The sequence below is a fragment of the Aphelocoma coerulescens genome, chromosome 5 (genome assembly GCF_041296385.1).
Source record: "Aphelocoma coerulescens isolate FSJ_1873_10779 chromosome 5, UR_Acoe_1.0, whole genome shotgun sequence".
Taxonomy (NCBI): domain Eukaryota; kingdom Metazoa; phylum Chordata; class Aves; order Passeriformes; family Corvidae; genus Aphelocoma; species Aphelocoma coerulescens.
The window spans coordinates 33,053,510-33,072,594 of record NC_091019.1 but is presented as its reverse complement, the minus strand read 5'-3'; the positions used below and the strand labels follow the sequence as shown (position 1 = coordinate 33,072,594).

Sequence of the window (19,085 nt, the reverse complement as noted above, 5' to 3'; positions counted from 1 at the left end):
TAGGTGATTAGTGTAATCAACTTGGCCAGCTGACATCTCTTACTGTCTCTAAAAGAAGCTGGATTCCAGCTCCTCACAGTTGTCTGTGAATCTGCTGGAAGAGGAAGCAAGTGTGGCTTGCTACTTGAAGCAGAGCCATGGGAAAGGGAGCTGGTGAAGGTACAATGTGATGTCGCTGTTACTGCAACAAAAAAGAGGTTCCCTAGTGTTGTGGTGATTACTGTCAAGCTGGCAACAGCTATTCAAAGAACATCAGAGCAGTTAACCCTCCTTGAAGGAGGACAGTATTTTTTCAAGTGACCAAAACACAGAAAAATATGGTGCTTACAGGTGATTTGGTGGGAAGCTGGGTGGAAGTACATGCTGGCTTAGTATTTTTTTTCATTTGTATATTAAAAAATTGTCTGTATATTAAATACCTAGTGGTTTGGAATGGCATTTGCAGAAGCTCCAGTGCCTAACTTAATTTCTGCCTGTCAAGTCTGGAAATGACGATTTCTTTACCTCTGAACAGAGTTCAGTGATGTTCCCTTCCTGTTTTCCAGCAGTGTATGCTGGCAGAGAACCAACACTCTCAGGAGATGTCGTAAACTTCAGTACCTCCTAGAAACAGGGCCTTTGGGAGTATTTGCTCCCTTTGCACACAGTGGAGAAATGCTTAAAAGCTATTTCTGTGCATCCTCAAAGCTTGATGAATCAAGATCCTGGCAACAGCTTTGCAAGCCTAGAATGTCAGTAACCCCCTAGGAAGTTGGTAACTTCTGAAACTTGGCTCTCTTACTCTTCCCTGCCTGGCATGAACATTTGTTTTAAGATGTCTCACAAGCCCTGGGATACTTCCAAAAACATGTGTTTCAGGAATGGAGTTGATGAAATTCCTGCATGTATCTTTCTGTTCCCCGTACTGAACCATCCTTCCACAGCCATGCTCCGGAGTGTTCACACAGGCAGCTCTTCCCATCCACCTGCACCTTCTGGCTGCTAACCACAGCCAGGAGTGGGCTGCTCTGGGTGTGCATTCTGGTAGCAGTTGGTACACACCTTTTTTCACCCCTGAAGTGTCAGTGGTTTATTCTGTGGACGACAGCAGTAAGTGGGATGCTCTGCCTGGTTTTGTGTTGCTGTGAATATACCAGTGCTGCAAACTCGGGACGTAAGCTTTGCTGCTGGGGACATAAAGGGTTGTGCAGAATCAGACTTGGGCTTTTTCTTCTATTAGCCCCAGTTTAGAGTGCACATGTGGAGGCAGTTGAGGAAACCCATTAGGGAGAGTGTGAAAGCTCAGGGCAGTGAAAGCTTAGGGAATAGGTCACTGCACTGTCTGTCCCAGGCATTCTGGATGCCTCTGTTATGCTGGACTGGGCCCTGGTTTGTAGAGGTGCTGCATTCTGTCAGAGATGCCAGGGAGAGGGAGCCAGTCCAGGAGGGAGCCAGAGGTATTTGACTTTCTCAGTTTTTCGGGTACCACCAGTCCATCATCTTAGCCACCCAAGCCTTGCCTTCAGCAATTTTCAATGCCACCAGCACTGTCTAGTAGACCTCCCCAAAGCTGCAGGCTCTGAGATGCTTTGTTCCCCTGAGGTTGCCTTGCTCAGGGGAAGCAAGGACAGTCCAGGATCAGCTCAATCATGTTGAGGGTGGACGGTGTTGATGTTCTGGCTGTTGATGTTCTGGCTGCATGATCGAGACCTTTTTTATCTATTTCCCAGCACACAGGCAGTGTTCTTCCATCACAGTGAAGGTGACATTTTAAAATACTTGTGCACTCCTGGATGCTGTGATGACAAATGAAGGTTGGGGGTAGAGGGAAGGGGAAGTGGCTAATTCTGCAGTCTCTTCCCTGTGAATAGGGCAAGTCAGGCACAACTGCCTGAACACACTTATCAGCTGCTTCTGTCCTTTCCTGTGCAAAGTGGTCTGTGGAGGTGAGGAGCAATCCAGTTCGCAGTTGCATGGCTGTGCATCTCCTGAAGACCTTGCCTGAGAAGGCCGAGTCAGAGTTCTGCAGGTGCTTGATGTAGTGGTATTTCCATGCCTTTGAGAGCACTATTCCAATGTAAATGAGTGTTGCAGCGGGGATACTGCAACACGCATATATCAAACCAGGAGTCCCGTGAAAAAGAAATAAATATATACGGACGGATTCTTGCTAGATGTTTCAGAGATGTTTATTTCCCCAGCCGCATGGCCGGGCTCTGCTGAGGGACTCTTACAGTCGGGGCCCGAGCTGCTTTGCCCGCGCAGGGGAACACAAACCAACCCATGGGGAACGAGGCTGAGCAGGGGCAGGGAAACCCCGTGCCTCCCTCAGGGCTACATGGCAGGGGAGGGACCCCAACATCTCACCCGTTTTATTTTAATAAAAGGAGAATGAAGACAATTGGATAAACATAACAAGAACAGTTTCAAAACAAAACAAGCCACCCTCCTGAGTCTTTAAATGTCCAAACAAATTCTGTGGAACATCTCAGGGCTGACAGAAGGGAGACAGAACTCTCTGGACATGCCTGTGGGGAAACTGAGGCAGGAGAGGGTTTAATTTCTTTCCTCCCCCTTTTCATCCCCCCATCGGCATCGGAAAGGGATTTTTGGGGAAACAATTGGCAAAGGCAGGGGTTTGTGAGGGAAACCATGGATGAAAAAACGGATTGGGAATAAACTGGGGATAGGGTAAACTTAGGAAAGGGTTCATATTGGGTATAGGGTAAAAGGGGAAATTAGGCTGTGGGTAGGGAAATTGCTGGAATGGATATTGTTTATAATTTTGTGCATAACGGCTGCCTTTGACGGGAATACCTCCAGGCCCAGTAACATTCGCTGCTTGTAAACCCTTCTTTCCTTGCACTATATCAAATTGAACAACTTCCCCATCTCCTACACTTTGCAGGTAATTTTTAGGGTTATTCCTTTTAATGGCAGTTCTATGGATGAATAAATCTTCCCCTGTATCATCTCGTGTTATAAATCCATAGTTGTTTTTCACATTGTACCATTTCACAGTTCCTGTGACTTTCGTTGCTAGAACGTCTCCTATCACGTGCTTGCGTGTCTGTCGTGGCTGCCGGTCCCGCGTGGCCGCCGCCTCGCCGACTCCGACGTCTCGGTCAGGCCCCCGCGCCGCGGCCGCTCTGCGCTCTCTGCACGGCCCCGCTCCGGTGCGTGTCTGGGCTCTGCACGGCTCCGCTCCGCAAACTCCACGCTGCTTTGAGAGTGGCCCCGTTTCGGCTCGGCGCTGCACGGCGCGGCTTCTCGTGTCGCTGTGGAAACCGCCGCTTCTCCCTGCATAGGGCTCTCTGAGCCGTATGCACAGAGCGGGCTTCCACGCTGACCTCCGCTTCCTGGCTGCTCGTGGCCCACGGCACCCATGGCGCCTGCGGCATCGCTCCCTCACTCGCGGCTGCGTAGCCGGGGACCCCGAGACAGGGATGGGGTCCGCAGTAAGGCGCGCGCTCCCGAGGGGGCCGGGCGCATCCAGCGCAGGCACCTCCGCTGGCACAGCTGCAGTCATACACTCCTGGGGTGGCCGCCACGCGGTCTCGGCCACGGGAGAGGTATGATCTTCTGCTTTAGGGGTAATGGGATCATACAGATGCTCCTGAAGAGCGTCACTGATTATAAAGGATCCACGGAGAGCTTCTATCGCTAGTCCATCCCTTAGCTTATCACAGATCTCGTTCCAGAAACACTCCTGAGAATATCCAGGAGGTTTGATATCAAAAAGTAAGTCTCGAGAAATATAGGGGAACTCTTTGAAAAGCCAGATAAAAAAGTGTTCAAGATCTCCCGGTTCCAATACTTTTTTGTTTTGTTGTTCAAGGATCCCTTTTACTTCTAGATACATTTTTTTCTGTGGCTCAGAGAGCCCCATTTCCCACGATTCTTCCATAGTCCAGATATGCAATAGCAAAACAAAACCAAGAAGAGGAATCCAAAGTTTCCAGGGTTTACTCACACAAATCAGTCACGGGGATCGTTCTGCCCGCATTCTCCACCATATGTTGCAGCGGGGATACTGCAACACGCATATATCAAACCAGGAGTCCCGTGAAAAAGAAATAAATATATACGGACGGATTCTTGCTAGATGTTTCAGAGATGTTTATTTCCCCAGCCGCATGGCCGGGCTCTGCTGAGGGACTCTTACAGTCACAGGGCCCGAGCTGCTTTGCCCGCGCAGGGGAACACAAACCAACCCATGGGGAACGAGGCTGAGCAGGGGCAGGGAAACCCCGTGCCTCCCTCAGGGCTACATGGCAGGGGAGGGACCCCAACAAATGAGCGCCTGTTTCTTGTTGGCTGGCTGATTTTTGTACATAACTGAGAAATCTCATCAGTGTAGGTGGCACTTTATGACAGAAGGGGAACCAAAAGTGAGCTGCTTTTGTGTGCAAAAGGGCTCCTAGTGCAGTGGCCAGGCTTACACATGGGCGTAGCTCAGGAGGAAAGGGAACTGTGGGACTGAGCTCTTTGCTGCAATCAGCAGAACAGTGTTGTGCACAACTCCCAAGTAATTCCAGGTACTTGCTGTGGTATGAAAAGGTGTAGGGAAGTTGTCCTGTCTACTCTCGAGTTTTGGCAGCTGCTGTGGCAACAGTGGCTTTTACCCACAGCTCTCCACCAGTGCCTAGAGAGAGGTACATGTTAAGCACTAAAAATATCTCTGGTGCTCAAATGGGTCCTTGCAATTTAGCAAGAAAACCTCTCCTGGACTGCAGATGAACCAGGGCATTTGTCTGTGTGCTTGAATGTGAAATGTGCCATTAATCTGTTGCTTTGGCTGATCCCAACTGCCCTGAGATGCTGCACGGGCTCACAGTGAAAGGAAGTTTAGACTCATAAGGTGTAGCATTAAAACACTGGTTACAAAATTATTGCAGAAAGAAAAGATAAAAAACATGGAAGAGGTAACAGTTAAAACTCAGAGGCACAGGACAGTGGCTTCTCTGAAGCTTATTTAAGAATAAATCCCCTCAAGAACAAAGTCTTCTTGAGAAGCCGCTGCTTAGACCCCTGTTAACCTTTTCTGAAGAAGTAAATTGAATTGCAGTTATAAAGCTGGCAGAACTCATACCAGAGCATTTTTGGCTTCAATCAGCACTTCATGTCAGGGTTTATTGGTATTTACAAGCACTACCTGTGCTGCATTCTCACATGTGATTAGGTTCAAGGGTTGTTTGCACTAAGGCAATGTGGCAAATTTTTCCACAGTGAACAAATCTCAAGTTTTCTTTTGCTTCTTAAATCTTGCTCAAAATCCAATTACTTGAACTTTGCCCTGCTGTTTGTCCCACAGTAAATGGGTCACTTAGAGGTAGAACATGACAATGTGTGCTCTGGGGTTTTAAGGACAGGCCTGGGTCACCATGCTCTGATGGAACACCCTGGGTGGGTTGACTGATTTTCCATGCCCCAAAATATCTCAAGAGGGATCTATGATGTATTTTTTTTTATGAACTCTGGGAAGCTGATGTGAATTTTAAGGGAAAAATTTGGATTTCTCCATCTTTCAGCCAGGCAGATACATGTTGTCAGCAGAAGTTATTGGGGCTGTTCTGCAGGGTCATTGTGACCAGCCAGAAGAGAGGAAGCTCTGAGGAAGACAAATATCCTGTTTTCAGTGCAGTTTCCTCAATTTCGGTTTGTTGTTTTTATTTGAATGGCTATTGAAAATTCTGCAAGAAAAGTTCTGGCATGTGCTATGCCTATACCCACTAGTCAGGGTAATGGAGGTGCAAAAAGGAATGTGAAGCACCTTCAGCACTCCAGAGTTCCTATAGGTAAACAGAGGGGTTTTTTAGAAATGTTTTCATAATATACTGAATTCCTTTCTAAAAGTAGAAAACTTTTAAAACTAGAATACTGGTCCTAGGAGAAGTCCTCTTGAGGTGATCAAGTCCAACCTTTGACAGAACACCACCGTGTAACTAAACCATAGCACTAAGTGCCATGTCCAGTTGTTTCCTGAACACTGCCAGGGATGGTGACTTCACCACTTCCCTGTGCAGCCTGTTCCAACACCTGACCACCCTTTCAGGAAAGAAATTCTTCCTACTGCAGCAAAGCTCTGTTGCCAATCTTGTTGGTGGCATATCTATGTAAAATAGTGAAAATCTGTGTGCTTTTACAGGCTTCTAGGGTGCCTTATGATGGGGCAGGTCTGCACCTTGACACTGCATACCCATAGTACAGAGGGGTTTTTGCATTCCTCATTCATTTCAGTAGGTCTTGTGCTCTTCCCCTGCCAGACTAATAGGAAAGCCTGGTTGTTAGGTTCACTCCAGTCTCTAATGAAACAGCTGTGGGGAAAAGATAGCACTAAGGATTTTCTGGGTCTCTCTCATGTGGAATCTCTGTTGCGTCACTGTTCAAAAATATCACCAGTTTGGTGCCTGCCAGCTGGACTGTACTACTGGGATAATGAGCAGTATTTAGCAATCACAGAAACTTATCAGAGGTGTTCTCTACCATTGTGTTAACAGCCTTTCTTCTTGGTTTTAGTAGTTTCTTAATTTAGTGGGTGTTTGGTGGAAGTCTGCCTGTGTGTCATACATATTGTGTAACAGGTGTCTTCCTCTGAGATGTCCTTCATGCTGCTTTCTCTTTTACCAGATTGTCCCCAGCCACCACAACCTGAGAATGGAGGTTATAAATGCCACCCTAGCCCTTGCAACAACCCTCTGACTTCAGGCAGTGTCATAGAGTATCTGTGTGTTGAAGGCTACATGCTCAAAGGAGATTATAAATACTTGACCTGCAAGAATGGAGAATGGAACCCAGCCATGGAAGTCAGCTGCAGGCTCAGCCCAGGTGAGCGCTCCCTGACTCTAGAATTGCCCTTGCATTGACTTTTCAGATTATCTTTAAACACTTAGTGTGATGCTGGGGAAGTCCATATGGCTGTCTCTCATTGCTCCAGCAATTTCATAAATGCAGCTCACAATCATGACTCTTTCTTAAAAATGTCTTTTCAGTAGCAGCCCATCAGATGCAGACTAAGTCCCTAATACAAGCAGAAAAGCCATGGAAAGGAGTATAAAGTAGGCAACTTCTTACTTATGTGGAGCCTCTTACCTTGAGGCTCTCATCCCAGGAATGGGGGAAACCCTAATGGAAGCATTTTCGCTGCTGTCTGGTTTTCCTTGATGGGTTTGACAGTACATCTCCCTCAGTGAGTCTGTCCACATGTGTGTGCATGTGTGTACAATCAGTCTTCCTTGCAAACAGGTTAAGTAACTGTTGGCTTCCTGTGTCAAAAAGCTTGATGGTGCTGCTTTTCACTGTACTGGCAGGAAAGGACATTGCTGACAAATGATTTCTGCTTCTCTCCAAATAGAAGCGGACAGCTTTTGCTTTGTGTCTGTCCCAGCTGAACAGGAATTCCTCCATCAAAGCAGGGAAGTAAAAAGGTTTGCAGGAAAGTGTTCATCATACAGCTCTTAGTTTGCCTACTACCCTTCTGGTTTTAACAGTGGGTATATTGGATAAAGGGAGAACCCCCTCCCCTCTTCCAGGTGGGCTTGTTGATAGAACCTTACTACTCAAGTCATCCTGAGCCAGCAGGATGTACACTTTGGAATTAAGTCTCTTAATACATAAAGCAAAATGTGTCAGCTTAATTGGAAGGAAACAGAAAAAAAAAAAGTACCTTCATCAAGCTCTTTATGAAGTTCACTGCATACCTGTGACCTCTGGAACATCCTGTCCTGTCCCAAAGACACTGTCTTTTCAGTGTCTCTGCCATTCCAATAGCCCTTTCCTATGATTTATGAGGAAGGATCTGGGAGTTTACCTGGCAGCAAATAGATCCTGAAGAGGCTTTTCAAATTCAGCATAAGCTTCCTTTCCACAGTGATCCCCCTTCCCCTTGCTGCACCCAGGATGGAGAACAAAGCTGTGCTATTACATATAGTATTCCCTGAATGGCATTCCTGCATGGTGGCACTTGGTCTAGCTGAAAGATTGTGTTGTGATGAGCAGAAATCCCTCAGATTTCTTTAGCATCTTGAAGATCAGTGGCATTATCAAAAATATGGTGCTTCAAAAGTCTGACCCAGTGAAAAAGCTATTGCTTTCACAAGACAAGCATTGAATCAACTGTTCAGGGTCAGAGATAGCTGAGTCTTAACTAGTGGTAGTGGGTCTCTTTCACAGGCCTAAAAGAAGGAGAAGGAGGTGGGAGACTCTAAGAAGGCAGTAGGTCTTAAAATGATTGGTAGGGGTAAGATCCTACCTGCTCCATATAGGATAAATTAAGTCCCTAGCAGTTATCACATGTTTTGTGCAGCTCTGAGCCTGTCAGCCCCATAGCCTTTTGGCAGTTTATTGTATGAGTTAGTGACATATTTTTGGTGTATGAGATGGTAAATGTTCTGGAGTGCACCCTGGATAGTGAGCAGTTTGACAGCATCATGTACTGATGCTGAAAATGGATCATCTCTATTTGCCTACCCTTGTTCCTGTTAGTGCCCTGAGAAATGCTGCAAGTTAAAATCCTTACTCAACCCTATTTGTCATAGAGACAAATGTGCCAGTCACTGGTTATTTTTGTTTTTTTCTGGGGAGACATCAAGCTACTTCTAAAAGATTTCAAAGAAACAAATTCAAAACAACTAAACCAGTAGGTTTGACTCCAAGAGATGATGCAGAAAATTGCAAACTAGGTTTCCATCTTAAATGCCTGTTTTGGGCATAGATTTCAGGCTGTAGGCTTAAAAATAGTGATATCTCAGCTGAGAAAAAAATGTTTTTTGGAACTTTTTCTATTGTTTGGCCTAAAATATGCTGCTTATTGTGCTAGATAATTATTAGCCTTGCTGGTGACATCAGGACATTCTCTAGCTTTTGCTCAGGCAGATGTGTATGTAACATGACCATTACCACCATCTGTCAGTTCCCATGGCCTGCTTGCACTGCTTTTCTGTTTGCTCTGTGTTTTTCCAAAGGACCTTGTATGTGCCTGTTTCATGTTAGGTTCCCTTTACAGCTGATGGAGACGTGTCAGCTTCAGCTGCGAACTGAGATAGGTGGTGTGCCTTGACTGTATGGGAAACTCAGGCTCCTTACACACACACCCAGGTGTAAGTCCTGAGGAGCAGTGTGGATGTTTTTCCTTCTCTATGGCAGTTACTCAAGGGAGTGGATCATTTTACCTTGTGTTCCCCTTGGTTTTGTAGAAAAGGACTCTCCTCCAACAATTGGAGTGCCCACGCTGTCCATAGTAGCCTCCACAGCGAGCTCCGTTGCCCTGATTCTGCTGTTAGTTGTGCTGTTTGTTCTGCTGCAGCCGAAGCTGAAGTCGTTCCATCACAGCAGGTAAGTGTAGCTGGGCTTTGGAGGGGCTCAAGGCACACTGTTTCTCTGCAGTAGGAACCCATTCAGGTAGTTGGGTTAGACCTTCATTTTGGAGCAACTTAGCTCCTTGCTTCTCTGTTCCTCTTTTCATCACCTCAGTGCCATCTCTGCCCCATGCTACTGATCCAGCATTTTTCTGAAATGGTGTTCTGTGATCCCCAACTGCGGTCCCCATTCTTATGTGCCACCCAAGGAGTGACTTCCTTGTGCTTTTGCCTTGGCTTTGAACAGAAAAAGTTACGGTCCTTACTAGCCTGGCTATAGATCAATTTCCTGCCTCTTCTAGCCTTGGATAGCTACTGAAGTCTGTGTCTGGGTGTATATATGTGCATCTTCCCCAGACTGTGGGGTCCTGTGGACCCGAATTTAGGCAGTACTGCTCTTTAGATACATGTGCAAGTCTGCCATCCTTCTCTGCTGCAGGAGGAGAACCCTCGTGGCCTGGCTTTGTGGGTGAGAGGAGGGACCCAGCCAGAACACTGCTGCCAGCTGAGGCAGACACTCCAGCAGTGGGGAGGTTGAGAGGTGGGGCCCTGGAGTCTGCCCTCTTCTGAAAAGGCCCAAACTACTAGAAAAGAAAAATTTACTCTTGGGCCTTATGAGGCCAGGTGATTCATGCTGTGCCAGAGCTGTCTTCCCCACCCTGCCAGAGGCTATCTGGCCAGCAGCAGAGGCAGTGGAACAGACAGTGCTGGGTGTTGTGGAATGTAGCAGTGCACCAGGCTGGAATCAACAGTGCTCCTTGCCAAGAGCACAGAACTGAGTCATGACCTTTGTCAGATTTAGCTGTGGAGGTAAGTGGGGGGGAAAGCACTGTAACCTTTTCAGATCTTGCTGCTAGATCCATCGGGTGCTGTGAATTACAGCCCCTGCTCATGTTTAATGGCAGTTCACAGTAGGGCTGCAAGACTGCTTGCCTGACCTTGTTAAACCACCGTTCAAGTTTCTATCTGTTCTCCCTTGATGGTGAGAATTAGAGTTCTGCTATGGGAGGTTACTGGAGTTCTTGGTAATATATGTAATAAAATAAATACTCAACTTGATTTATTTTTTTTTCTCCCCCCTCTTTGTTTCTTTTTTTTGAGGCGAGACCAAGGTGTGTCTGGAGATCAGGTCTCTATTATGGTGGATGGTGTCCAAGTGGCCTTGCCATCCTACGAAGAAGCAGTGTATGGCAGCACAGGCAATTGCATTCCACCCTCGGACTCCCGAGTGCAGATCGTGCTCTCAGAGGGAGCTGGACAGAATGGACCCAGAGAGATGCAGCAGCCAGACCAAGGGGCCCACAATAGCTTTGAAAGAGAAGATGAAGCCCCTGGACATTCTGGACTGTGTGAAGCCAGTGGCTCCCAGCGCTCTGAAACTGTTCTTGTGCATCAGGCTGCTACCTCTTCCTGGGTAGCTGGCATGGCTAGCAGTAGACCTGTACACAAAGAGGTTCAAGATTCAGAAAGCAGTGACATACAGAGCCTTTTATCACTCACTTCCTCTGAGGAATACACAGATGGTAAGTGACTTGTGCAAGGAGCACTAAATGAGACCCTTTTAGGAGTACATTCTGCAGTTGACTATCTGGGATGAAAATGGCAAGGCATGCCCCTATGTGTGTCTGCCACTAGACCAGCTTTTGAAAAGATCCAGTCTCCGTACCATGTTTCACCTCTTAAACATGTAAGAAGTATTTAATACTTTCTTCTGAAGAATTCAGTGTTCTCAGACTGGGAGCCTAGGGCAGTTTGAGCAAGATTGTCTACTGTTTACTCTTGTTTTAGCAAAGGATTTTCGGAGAAATCCAGCCTCCAGCATCATAGTGCAAGAGCAGTAAAATAACTATGTTTGTGGAAACTGAGTTGGTGGGAGCGGGAGGACATGCTTGGAATACAAACACAGCCCTACTGTGATGTTTGGGCTGCTTCATTTTTAGACTATTTTAGTCAGCAGCTTCCTGCCACAGAGCATTCAGTGCTGCAGCCATAGCCTGCAAGAAGACTTAAGAGGGATGTGCTTGAACTTACTGTAGAGGGCAGAGGGGCAAGTCTGTTGAACAGTCAAAGCATCTCTTATTCCTCACTTCTCTGCTGTGCTGAAGGAGTGGCTTTGCAAGGCCAGAGCTGATGTGAAGGGACTGCTTCTGCAGGGACTGCTGTGTCTTAGGCAAGAAATGTAACTGGCTTGTAGATAGCTCAGGGCAGAACTCGCACTTTCCACGGTATTAAGAAATATTTTGTGCTAGGAGGGTCATGGAGGACCAGGTGTCACCAGAGTGGTGATGGAGTCTCTGTCCTTGGAGTTTTTCAAGGCTGGAGCTGGTGATGGTCCCACTCGCAGGGGCAGGTTGGAGCAGAGTCCTCCAGAGTTCCTTTCTGCTGGGATGTGATGAGAGGGAGACCACTGCATTGTCATGTTATAGAAGTGCGAGCCTGTCTTGCTTTCAATAGTAATTTCTCTGGTGTGTGTTGAACTGCAGAAATGTGACTACTTTTCCTTTTTTTTTCTCCCCACTATTCAGATATTCCCTTATTGAAGGAAGCATGAGGTCTGCTGTGTTTGTCTAGTCTTCTCCATCTTGGATTTCTTCCTCCTCCCCTCTCCCTGCCTTTGGGACAGAAGCACTCTGTGCAGTCTTCCCCATCCTTGCAAGCTGTACCCTGGATACCTCCAAGAAGAGATGCCCTCAGCTGAAGATCCAAAGGATGTCGCCAGGTTGCCTCCTGGACGCACCAGTGGAGTTGGTGCAGCGCTGGCTTCCCCATTCCATCAGCATCAGGGGCTCAAGGAACAGAGTGGATTTGAGCTCTCCTCTCCCCTTCCCCAGCCAGATGTTTGACAGCAGTCTCTGAAGAGCTGCTCTTTTCTTGTGCCTTTCTCCTCCTCACACCGGCTTGTTGCAGCTTATCAGCCTTTCTAGCCCTTCTGCTGCCCAGAGAGCAGGGGCTAAACCCGCTTGCTCGCTGGGTGCAGACACAGTTTAAATATACGTATATATGTTATATAGGCTCTTCTTCCAGCATCCTCTTTGTGATAGGGCAGGACAAAACGCCTCACTGGGACTGGAACTGGGCTTGGGAGGGATCGCAGCTGAGGGGCAGCTTGTGATGTCTAGGAGAGCCTCACATGAAGTGGGCTGTGTGACAGCTTAGCCATGCACGAACAGTTCACTGAGAATTGCTTAAGCACTGAAGGCTGAGAAGTCCAACACGTAGGAATCCCCTCTGCTCCATCCCTGCAGGAGTCCATTCCTGAAAATCACTTTCTCTCCTTCTTCCTCTACCAGTGCAGCCCACTGGAAGAGGTTCAGGTGTTTGAAAATATCAAGACAAAAAAATGCCTGTAGGTAGTGAATTCCTAGTGCCATTGGTGCAATCTCAAATTCCTTTTCCAGCCACAGTAGGTACTTGGATCCTGGGTAGCTGCCATCTCAGAGGCTGGTGTGTCTTCCTAGCTTTATGCAGCAAAGGGTCTGCTGTTTTAACCTGGTGGGCTCCAATGGGCCCACAGAGAAGGGCTCCTCCCTTGTGGCTGGGGGTAAGCAGCATTTGTAAAGCTTCTCCTAAACACGGTGCCAGCCTGTTGCTGTGAGGGAAGGTTGAGTACACTGACAGCAGTGCTAGAGAACACCACAGCTCAGCCTCAAAACTTGCTGAAGTTTTGAGGATTGTTTTCAGTTCTGGTAGTAGGGAAGAGAAAATTCAGAAATATGTGTACCTCTGCCTGCCACAGTTACCTACAGCAGGTCAGACTGTCCGTGTTGGGACTCCATATCTGCAGGAAGTCACCTCTGTCTGGGGTAGGTGGTCCAATCCAAGTGCTGTGGTGGTTGTAAGGTTCCTCACTGAGGTCTGGACACTGTTCCATGGGATTGGTTTCAGCAAGAAGAGTTGGCTTCTTAGATGCATGTACCTTGTCATAACTGTCTTGAAGTAACCAGGGAAGTGTTTGCCCTGTGAGAAGCTGCTAAATTTTTGAGTTGAAGGAGCAAAATGTCATGGCCTTACACATCATGTGGTAATGTAAACAGGGATGCTATTTTTGCTACTTTGCTTTTGATTTACAATCCTCACCATCCTCATCCTCGTTGCTACACTAAAAAATATCACAGCACTTGACAAAAGTGATATAATGTCTTTACATATAAAATCACTGTGGCTTAGCTCCAGTTCTTTGAAATGGGGATTGGCCAGAGTATCCAGCTATGTATCTGCTATTCCTTTTCCTGAATAGCTGTTAAATCCCAGGACACATGGAAACAGTGTGTGCTTGTGGATGGAAGAATCCTTTTTTCCCTATCCTTGTTATAGAGAGATGTTAATTTAAAAATACAGTGCTTTAAACATCCTTCCATCCTTGCTCACATTATCTTGCATTAACACAAGAATTTGATAAATCCCGTTTGGATGGTTTAGGTATTTTTTGTTCAGTTTGGATGGTGAAAATCCTGTGTCATTTTACAGTGGGCTGTGGTGTCTCAGCTTCAAGCACTGTAGAGGACAAATGCTGTTTACACATCTGCTCTTGGAATTTTAAAAAATAAGCATGGGAATGATTGTGTTTAGCTTTTTGACTGTTGGAAATGGTCTAAGCTTGAGTAAATTCTCCTCCATTGGTTTACCAGGGCTGATGGAGGGGTTGAGCAAGTGTAGTGGTAAGGGAGTGTGGAGGAAAGTCTGTGTGACTTCTTTCCTGCTGCCTAACCAGCTTGGAGCAGGAGTTGCTTTTTATGCATTTAAGGTCCTGTCTGCTCAAACTGACCCTCAGCCATTCAAGGTATAGAAGTTGGGAACGTGTTGCCTTCCTGTAAGGGGCAGTGCTAGTGTTGGCTTGGTGGGAGAAGGTGGAAGCTGATCCCAAGGCCTGACCTTGCTCCGGACAAGCACGTGCACTGCCAGCAGAAAACACATCCTCTGTGGCCTGGCCTCCTCTCTGCTGTTGTAAAACAAGCAGCTGCTAGCATGGGAGAGAAAATTCAATTTGGGTGGGGAAGAAAAGGAAGCAAGCTCTTACAAAGAGGGAGTGTTTTAATTTCACAGAATCACACAGAATTAACTAGGCTGGGAAAAAACCTTTGAGACCATCAAGTCCAACATATGACCAAACACCACCTTGTCAACTAGACCATGGCACTGAGTGCCACCTCCAGGGATGGTGACTCCACCACCTCCCTGGGCAGCCCATTCCAGTGCCCAATCACTGCTTCTGTGAAGAATTTCTTCCTAATGTCCAGCTTAAACTTCCCCTGGTACAGTTTAAGACTCTGTCCTCTTGTCCTGTCACTGGTTCCCTGGGAGAAGAGGCTGAGCCCCACCTGGCTCCAGCCTCTTTTCAGGGAGTTGTGGAGAGTGGTAAGGTTTCCCCTGAACCTCCTCTTCTCCAGGCTGAACAACCCCGGCTTCCTCATAGGATTTGTGCTCCAGAGCCTTCACCAGCCTTGTTGCCCTTTGTCTGGATGCATTTGAGCGTCTCAATGTCCTTCTTAAATTGGGGGGCTCAGAACAGGACACAGCACTCAAGGTGCGGCCTCACCAGTGCCAAGTACAGGGGGACAATCACTGCCCTGGTCCTGCTGGCCACACTGCTCCTGATAAAGGCCAGGAGGCCTTTGGCTTTCTTGGTCACCTGGGCACAGCTGGCTCATGTTCAGTCTGCCATCAATCAGTACCCCCAGGTCCTTTTCTGCCTGGCTGCTGCCCAGCCACTCTGTCCCCAGCCTGTAGCATTGCAGGGGATTGTTGCGGCCAAAGTGCAGGACCCAGTGCTTGGTCTTGTTAAACCTCATATTGTTGGATTCTATAAAAATTGTTGGAAATGGCTTTACTAACAAAAGAGGAGGTGGAGGAGGGAAATATGCAAGTGTAGCTATTTTAATCAAGCATAAAAAGGCAGCTTCTGTTGGCTTGTTGAGGGTAAGCCAGCAGCTTCCAGGCCAGTCTCTGTGCTGGCTGGTAATCCTATCTGATGATTCCAGATCCTGCAGAAAAGCTCTATTCCCTGCAGCAAATCTTGTGGGAACAGGCCCCAAGGATCTGTGTGAGCCAGAACACAGAACACAGTTTGGGGACATCACGTTGCTCATCCACATCCTCAGCTTTAGAGATAATTTTGATATAAAATTAAGTAAAACAGTGGGGGAGAAACCTAAAAGATGTCTGACAACTTTTTCAAGAGGGAGGGAGAGCAAGGCCTCACTTTACTGGTTATCAAGTGATTATTATTCATTCATGTTTGTTTTAGTTCTGCAGAGGCTGAAGGACTGAGAAGTCCTTGGGTAGAGATATAGGAAAAGCTACTTTGCACAGTCCTGCCTTTACTTATGGGAGCAAGGCCTGGAGCCTTAAGATCCCTCAGATGTGAGCTCCGCTCTGCCTCAGGAGTCTTCATTATCTCTGAGCTAAGAGTGTGTTCTCTGTGGATTTTCCCATAAGTAGATGCAGCCTGGATCTCAGTATTGTGGATGGGAAGTACATAGGCTCAGCCATGCAAGATGTAATACAGTAAATGGGTTTTTTCTCTTTTTTTTTTCCCTGATGGGGCCACAGTCTCCTTACCTTTTCTTCCCCCACCTATGTCTGGCAAAAGATTTCAAAGGGAGGCATTTTTTCTTATTTAACACTCCCAACATAATCATCTCATGCTCTGTCATACATGCTGGATCCTGTGATATTCAAGAACATTAAAATTAGTTAATTATATTGAGAAAAATAAAAGTAGCACTTACTTTAAAGTTTTCCATTATTTTTGGAGACTGATAGTTAGGGGGGGAAAAAAGGGCATTTCAGAAATTCAGGATATTATGTGCAATAGAAAAACTTCCTTGCTCCTTTCCCGTTCCATAGGTTTTTTAAAAATAAATGCAACTTAGTGCAGTGTTTACAGCTCAAGCATTGTAGAACTGGACTAGCCTGAGAGAACCAGGAAGTGAAGTTGGCAGTGACCCATGGGGAAGTGGGCCAGTCTCCTGCCAGGGTCTGCATCATGAAGCTCACCTTAAATGATGAGCCAGCTTGGACTGTGTCAGAGCCTCCTGCAGCCTTGAAGGGTGTCAGGAGCACTGGTGAGAGAGGGGTTTGTGTGTTCTGGTTTTAAATAGCTTGTGCTTCCCCAGCATTAACTGCAGAAGAGGTAAAAATTAAGTCAGGAGAGATGTGCTGTAGCATGTGAGCCTGTGGAGTTGTTGCTGAGTTAAAACATGAGTTTGGGAGGGAGAAGAGCCTGATGCATTTTTATCCTTAACCACCAGAGAAGTTGCTGGGTAGCAGAATGTATACTCAGCAAGAAGAATGCTTTTTTTTCACCCCTTGGACATCTCTGCTGAGGCTTCTCTTGGCCTTTCAGCTCGGGTGTGGTGAACTGTTTACTGCATCTGGAGCCTTAATTTGGTCTTTCAGTGTGTGGAGAACTCAGGTGTGTTAGGAAGAAATCTGTTCCACATGCTTTGGGAAGAAACATCCTAAGATGCTCCCAGAGGTGGATGACTTGGGTCAATACTGAGGAGTGGGGCTAAGAGAGCAACTGGCTCAGCCATTGGAAATAATCTGGGATGGTTAAGTCATTTGCAGCACAGAAAAGGGAACACGAGGAGTCTAAGGAAGAGCTGAAAACAGAGGTTTACTGCAGGCTAGTGAGCTAATGCAATCATGACCAGGTTGTAAGGAAGCTTATGCTTTGTTAGATGATTTAGCGTACACCAGCAGGCTTGCTGTATAAAAAAAAAAAAATGTACAACTGGTTGGACACACTGAGCTGTCCTTGCTGACCTTTTTAGAACATACTTGCAAAATGTGGTTTTACTGTTCTGATAGCAATTAAAAAAAAAATCTGCCTTGTTACTCTAGCCAGATAACTATTTAAATAATTTTCACTTTGGTTTTTTGTATATAAATGCAATAAATCCCATTAATTTTGCACATTCTGCCTCACCCCCTCCTCACCTTTCAGTCCTTACCAGGGAACAGCAGATTGAATTTGCTCTATGTGAAAACCTTTGTTTGCAGAAGAACTTCATTAGAAAACAGTTTTTCTCTACAATACCGTTTGAAAGTGCAAAGAGGTTTCCTAGAGCAGGCTTCATTTTAAGGTGTATTTTTATACAAGAAATAAGCCTTTTTCCAGTCCTAGCACACTAGGACAGAACACTTCCCACATTTCAGGGCTCTGTGTTCAGCACTGCTTTCAAACTCAACCCTCTGCAGGTGATGTTCAGATCTATGTACCCACCAGAATATGTTGTGTTGATGCTCTGCATATGCTTTCTGTAAGCTATGCTTTTGCTTCTGTCCTTGAGTGAGAACAGACAGAGGCAACTGAGTTGTGCTGGAAAATGTTTTAGTTCAGATTCTCGAAGTTGCTTCCTTCCAAAAGAAAAACAAAGTGAAGTTGTCTGTGAAGCAGATGTCCTATGATGCGGTGGGTAGACTGCTGGTAGTTGCTGATGCAAGTGCAAGGGGAGCTTGATTGCCTTTCTGCATTAATCTTTCCTTTCCTGTATGTGTTTTCTTTTTATCTGAATTGCACCACTATGGAATTATTTGCAGAATGGTACTCCATATATATATGTGGGATTTAAAACCGTAACTGATGCTGTGCAGGATGTCACTCAATTGGTTTTATTTTGCTTTATTTTATATGTATTTTCTGGTATCCTGTACATTGCAGTGGGTGTGAAGATAGTATTTTAATATTTGTACAAAGTTTAATTTAATTGTTCTATGTATATAACTGCATTTCTAAATTAAAATAATTCTTTTGAAGTGAAGCTATAATTTCTTGTGGGGTGGTTTTTTTTTTTGTTTTTTTAACTGCTTAGGCCTTGTGGCCTGGAAATCTAGAGATCATTAATGAATATGTTGCAGTTGTGAAAACCAGGATATGAAGCTAAAGCTAGGGAAGCTCAAATGGCTTGGGGAAGAGGGGTTCAGAGTTGGTGCAGCCTTAGAAGGATCATCTGTTTCCAAGTTCAGAAGCAAAGGCTGCCCTTGGTGTGCTTGCATAGAATCCCATGAGGAATGAGGCCAGGCTGGGCAGGGAGGAAAGGTTTTAAGAGATGATGTATAGTATGAGTGGATTTCAGAGAGGAAGGCAGGGTAAATATAATAAACATTATTATAAATTAATAATAATAAATAAAATAAATAAAGCTAATTAATCTTTGAGTCTGTATAAAAACAGTATGTATAGGAAGAGAGTGTTATTTTTAGAGGGAAGATAGCTCTCATTGGTGAAATAATAATCCAAAGTGGGTAGCAGGACAGTATAGGAGACATTAGAGACACCTTACAAATACATGGATTAGTGCACCTGTGAGTGCAGAGGGGAGGCTGGGGCAGGCACTGCTCTTCCCTCTTGTGTAGTTGTGCTGCTTTGGGAGGATGGGAGAAGCAGAAACTGCAGAGGTGCAGACACCCATTGTTCTTTTAGTGCAATATACAGTCCATTACTATTTTTATTAATGCTTGTTTTGCTTCAAAAACCTAAGGTAACATTGCCTTTTCAGGCAAGTGTACTAATGAGTGTTCCTTTCTTTTAACAAGATCTATCAATAATGTAATAGGAAAGGGAAGAAGGGAGGAGATCCTTTTGGCCAGCTTGTTCAAAGCAAAGTCTTTTGTGTACTTATATACATGATTTTTATTCTTTGTGAAGGAATAGCCAGCTTAAAGAGATGGGAAGGGGTGACATCTACCTTCTTCCTACTTGCATTTGTTCCAAAAATTATTCCCACACAGCAGGCGCATCTTACT

At 45.9% G+C, this 19,085-nt stretch overlaps 1 protein-coding gene across 10 annotated transcripts in view; it reads left to right on the top strand.

Annotated features, from left to right (window-relative positions):
- SUSD6 (sushi domain containing 6) overlaps positions 1–18,107 on the top strand; it is a 100,323-nt gene extending 82,216 nt beyond the window's left edge. For all 10 annotated transcript variants that reach the window (XM_069017591.1, XM_069017586.1, XM_069017593.1 and 7 more), the window contains 4 exons: positions 6,610–6,807; positions 9,174–9,312; positions 10,437–10,858; positions 11,861–18,107. In XM_069017591.1, the coding sequence (XP_068873692.1) occupies positions 6,610–6,807; positions 9,174–9,312; positions 10,437–10,858; positions 11,861–11,886 (785 nt within the window). In that variant the 3' untranslated portion in view covers positions 11,887–18,107. The remainder of the gene's footprint in view (positions 1–6,609; positions 6,808–9,173; positions 9,313–10,436; positions 10,859–11,860) is intronic.
- Positions 18,108–19,085: the final 978 nt, after the last annotated feature.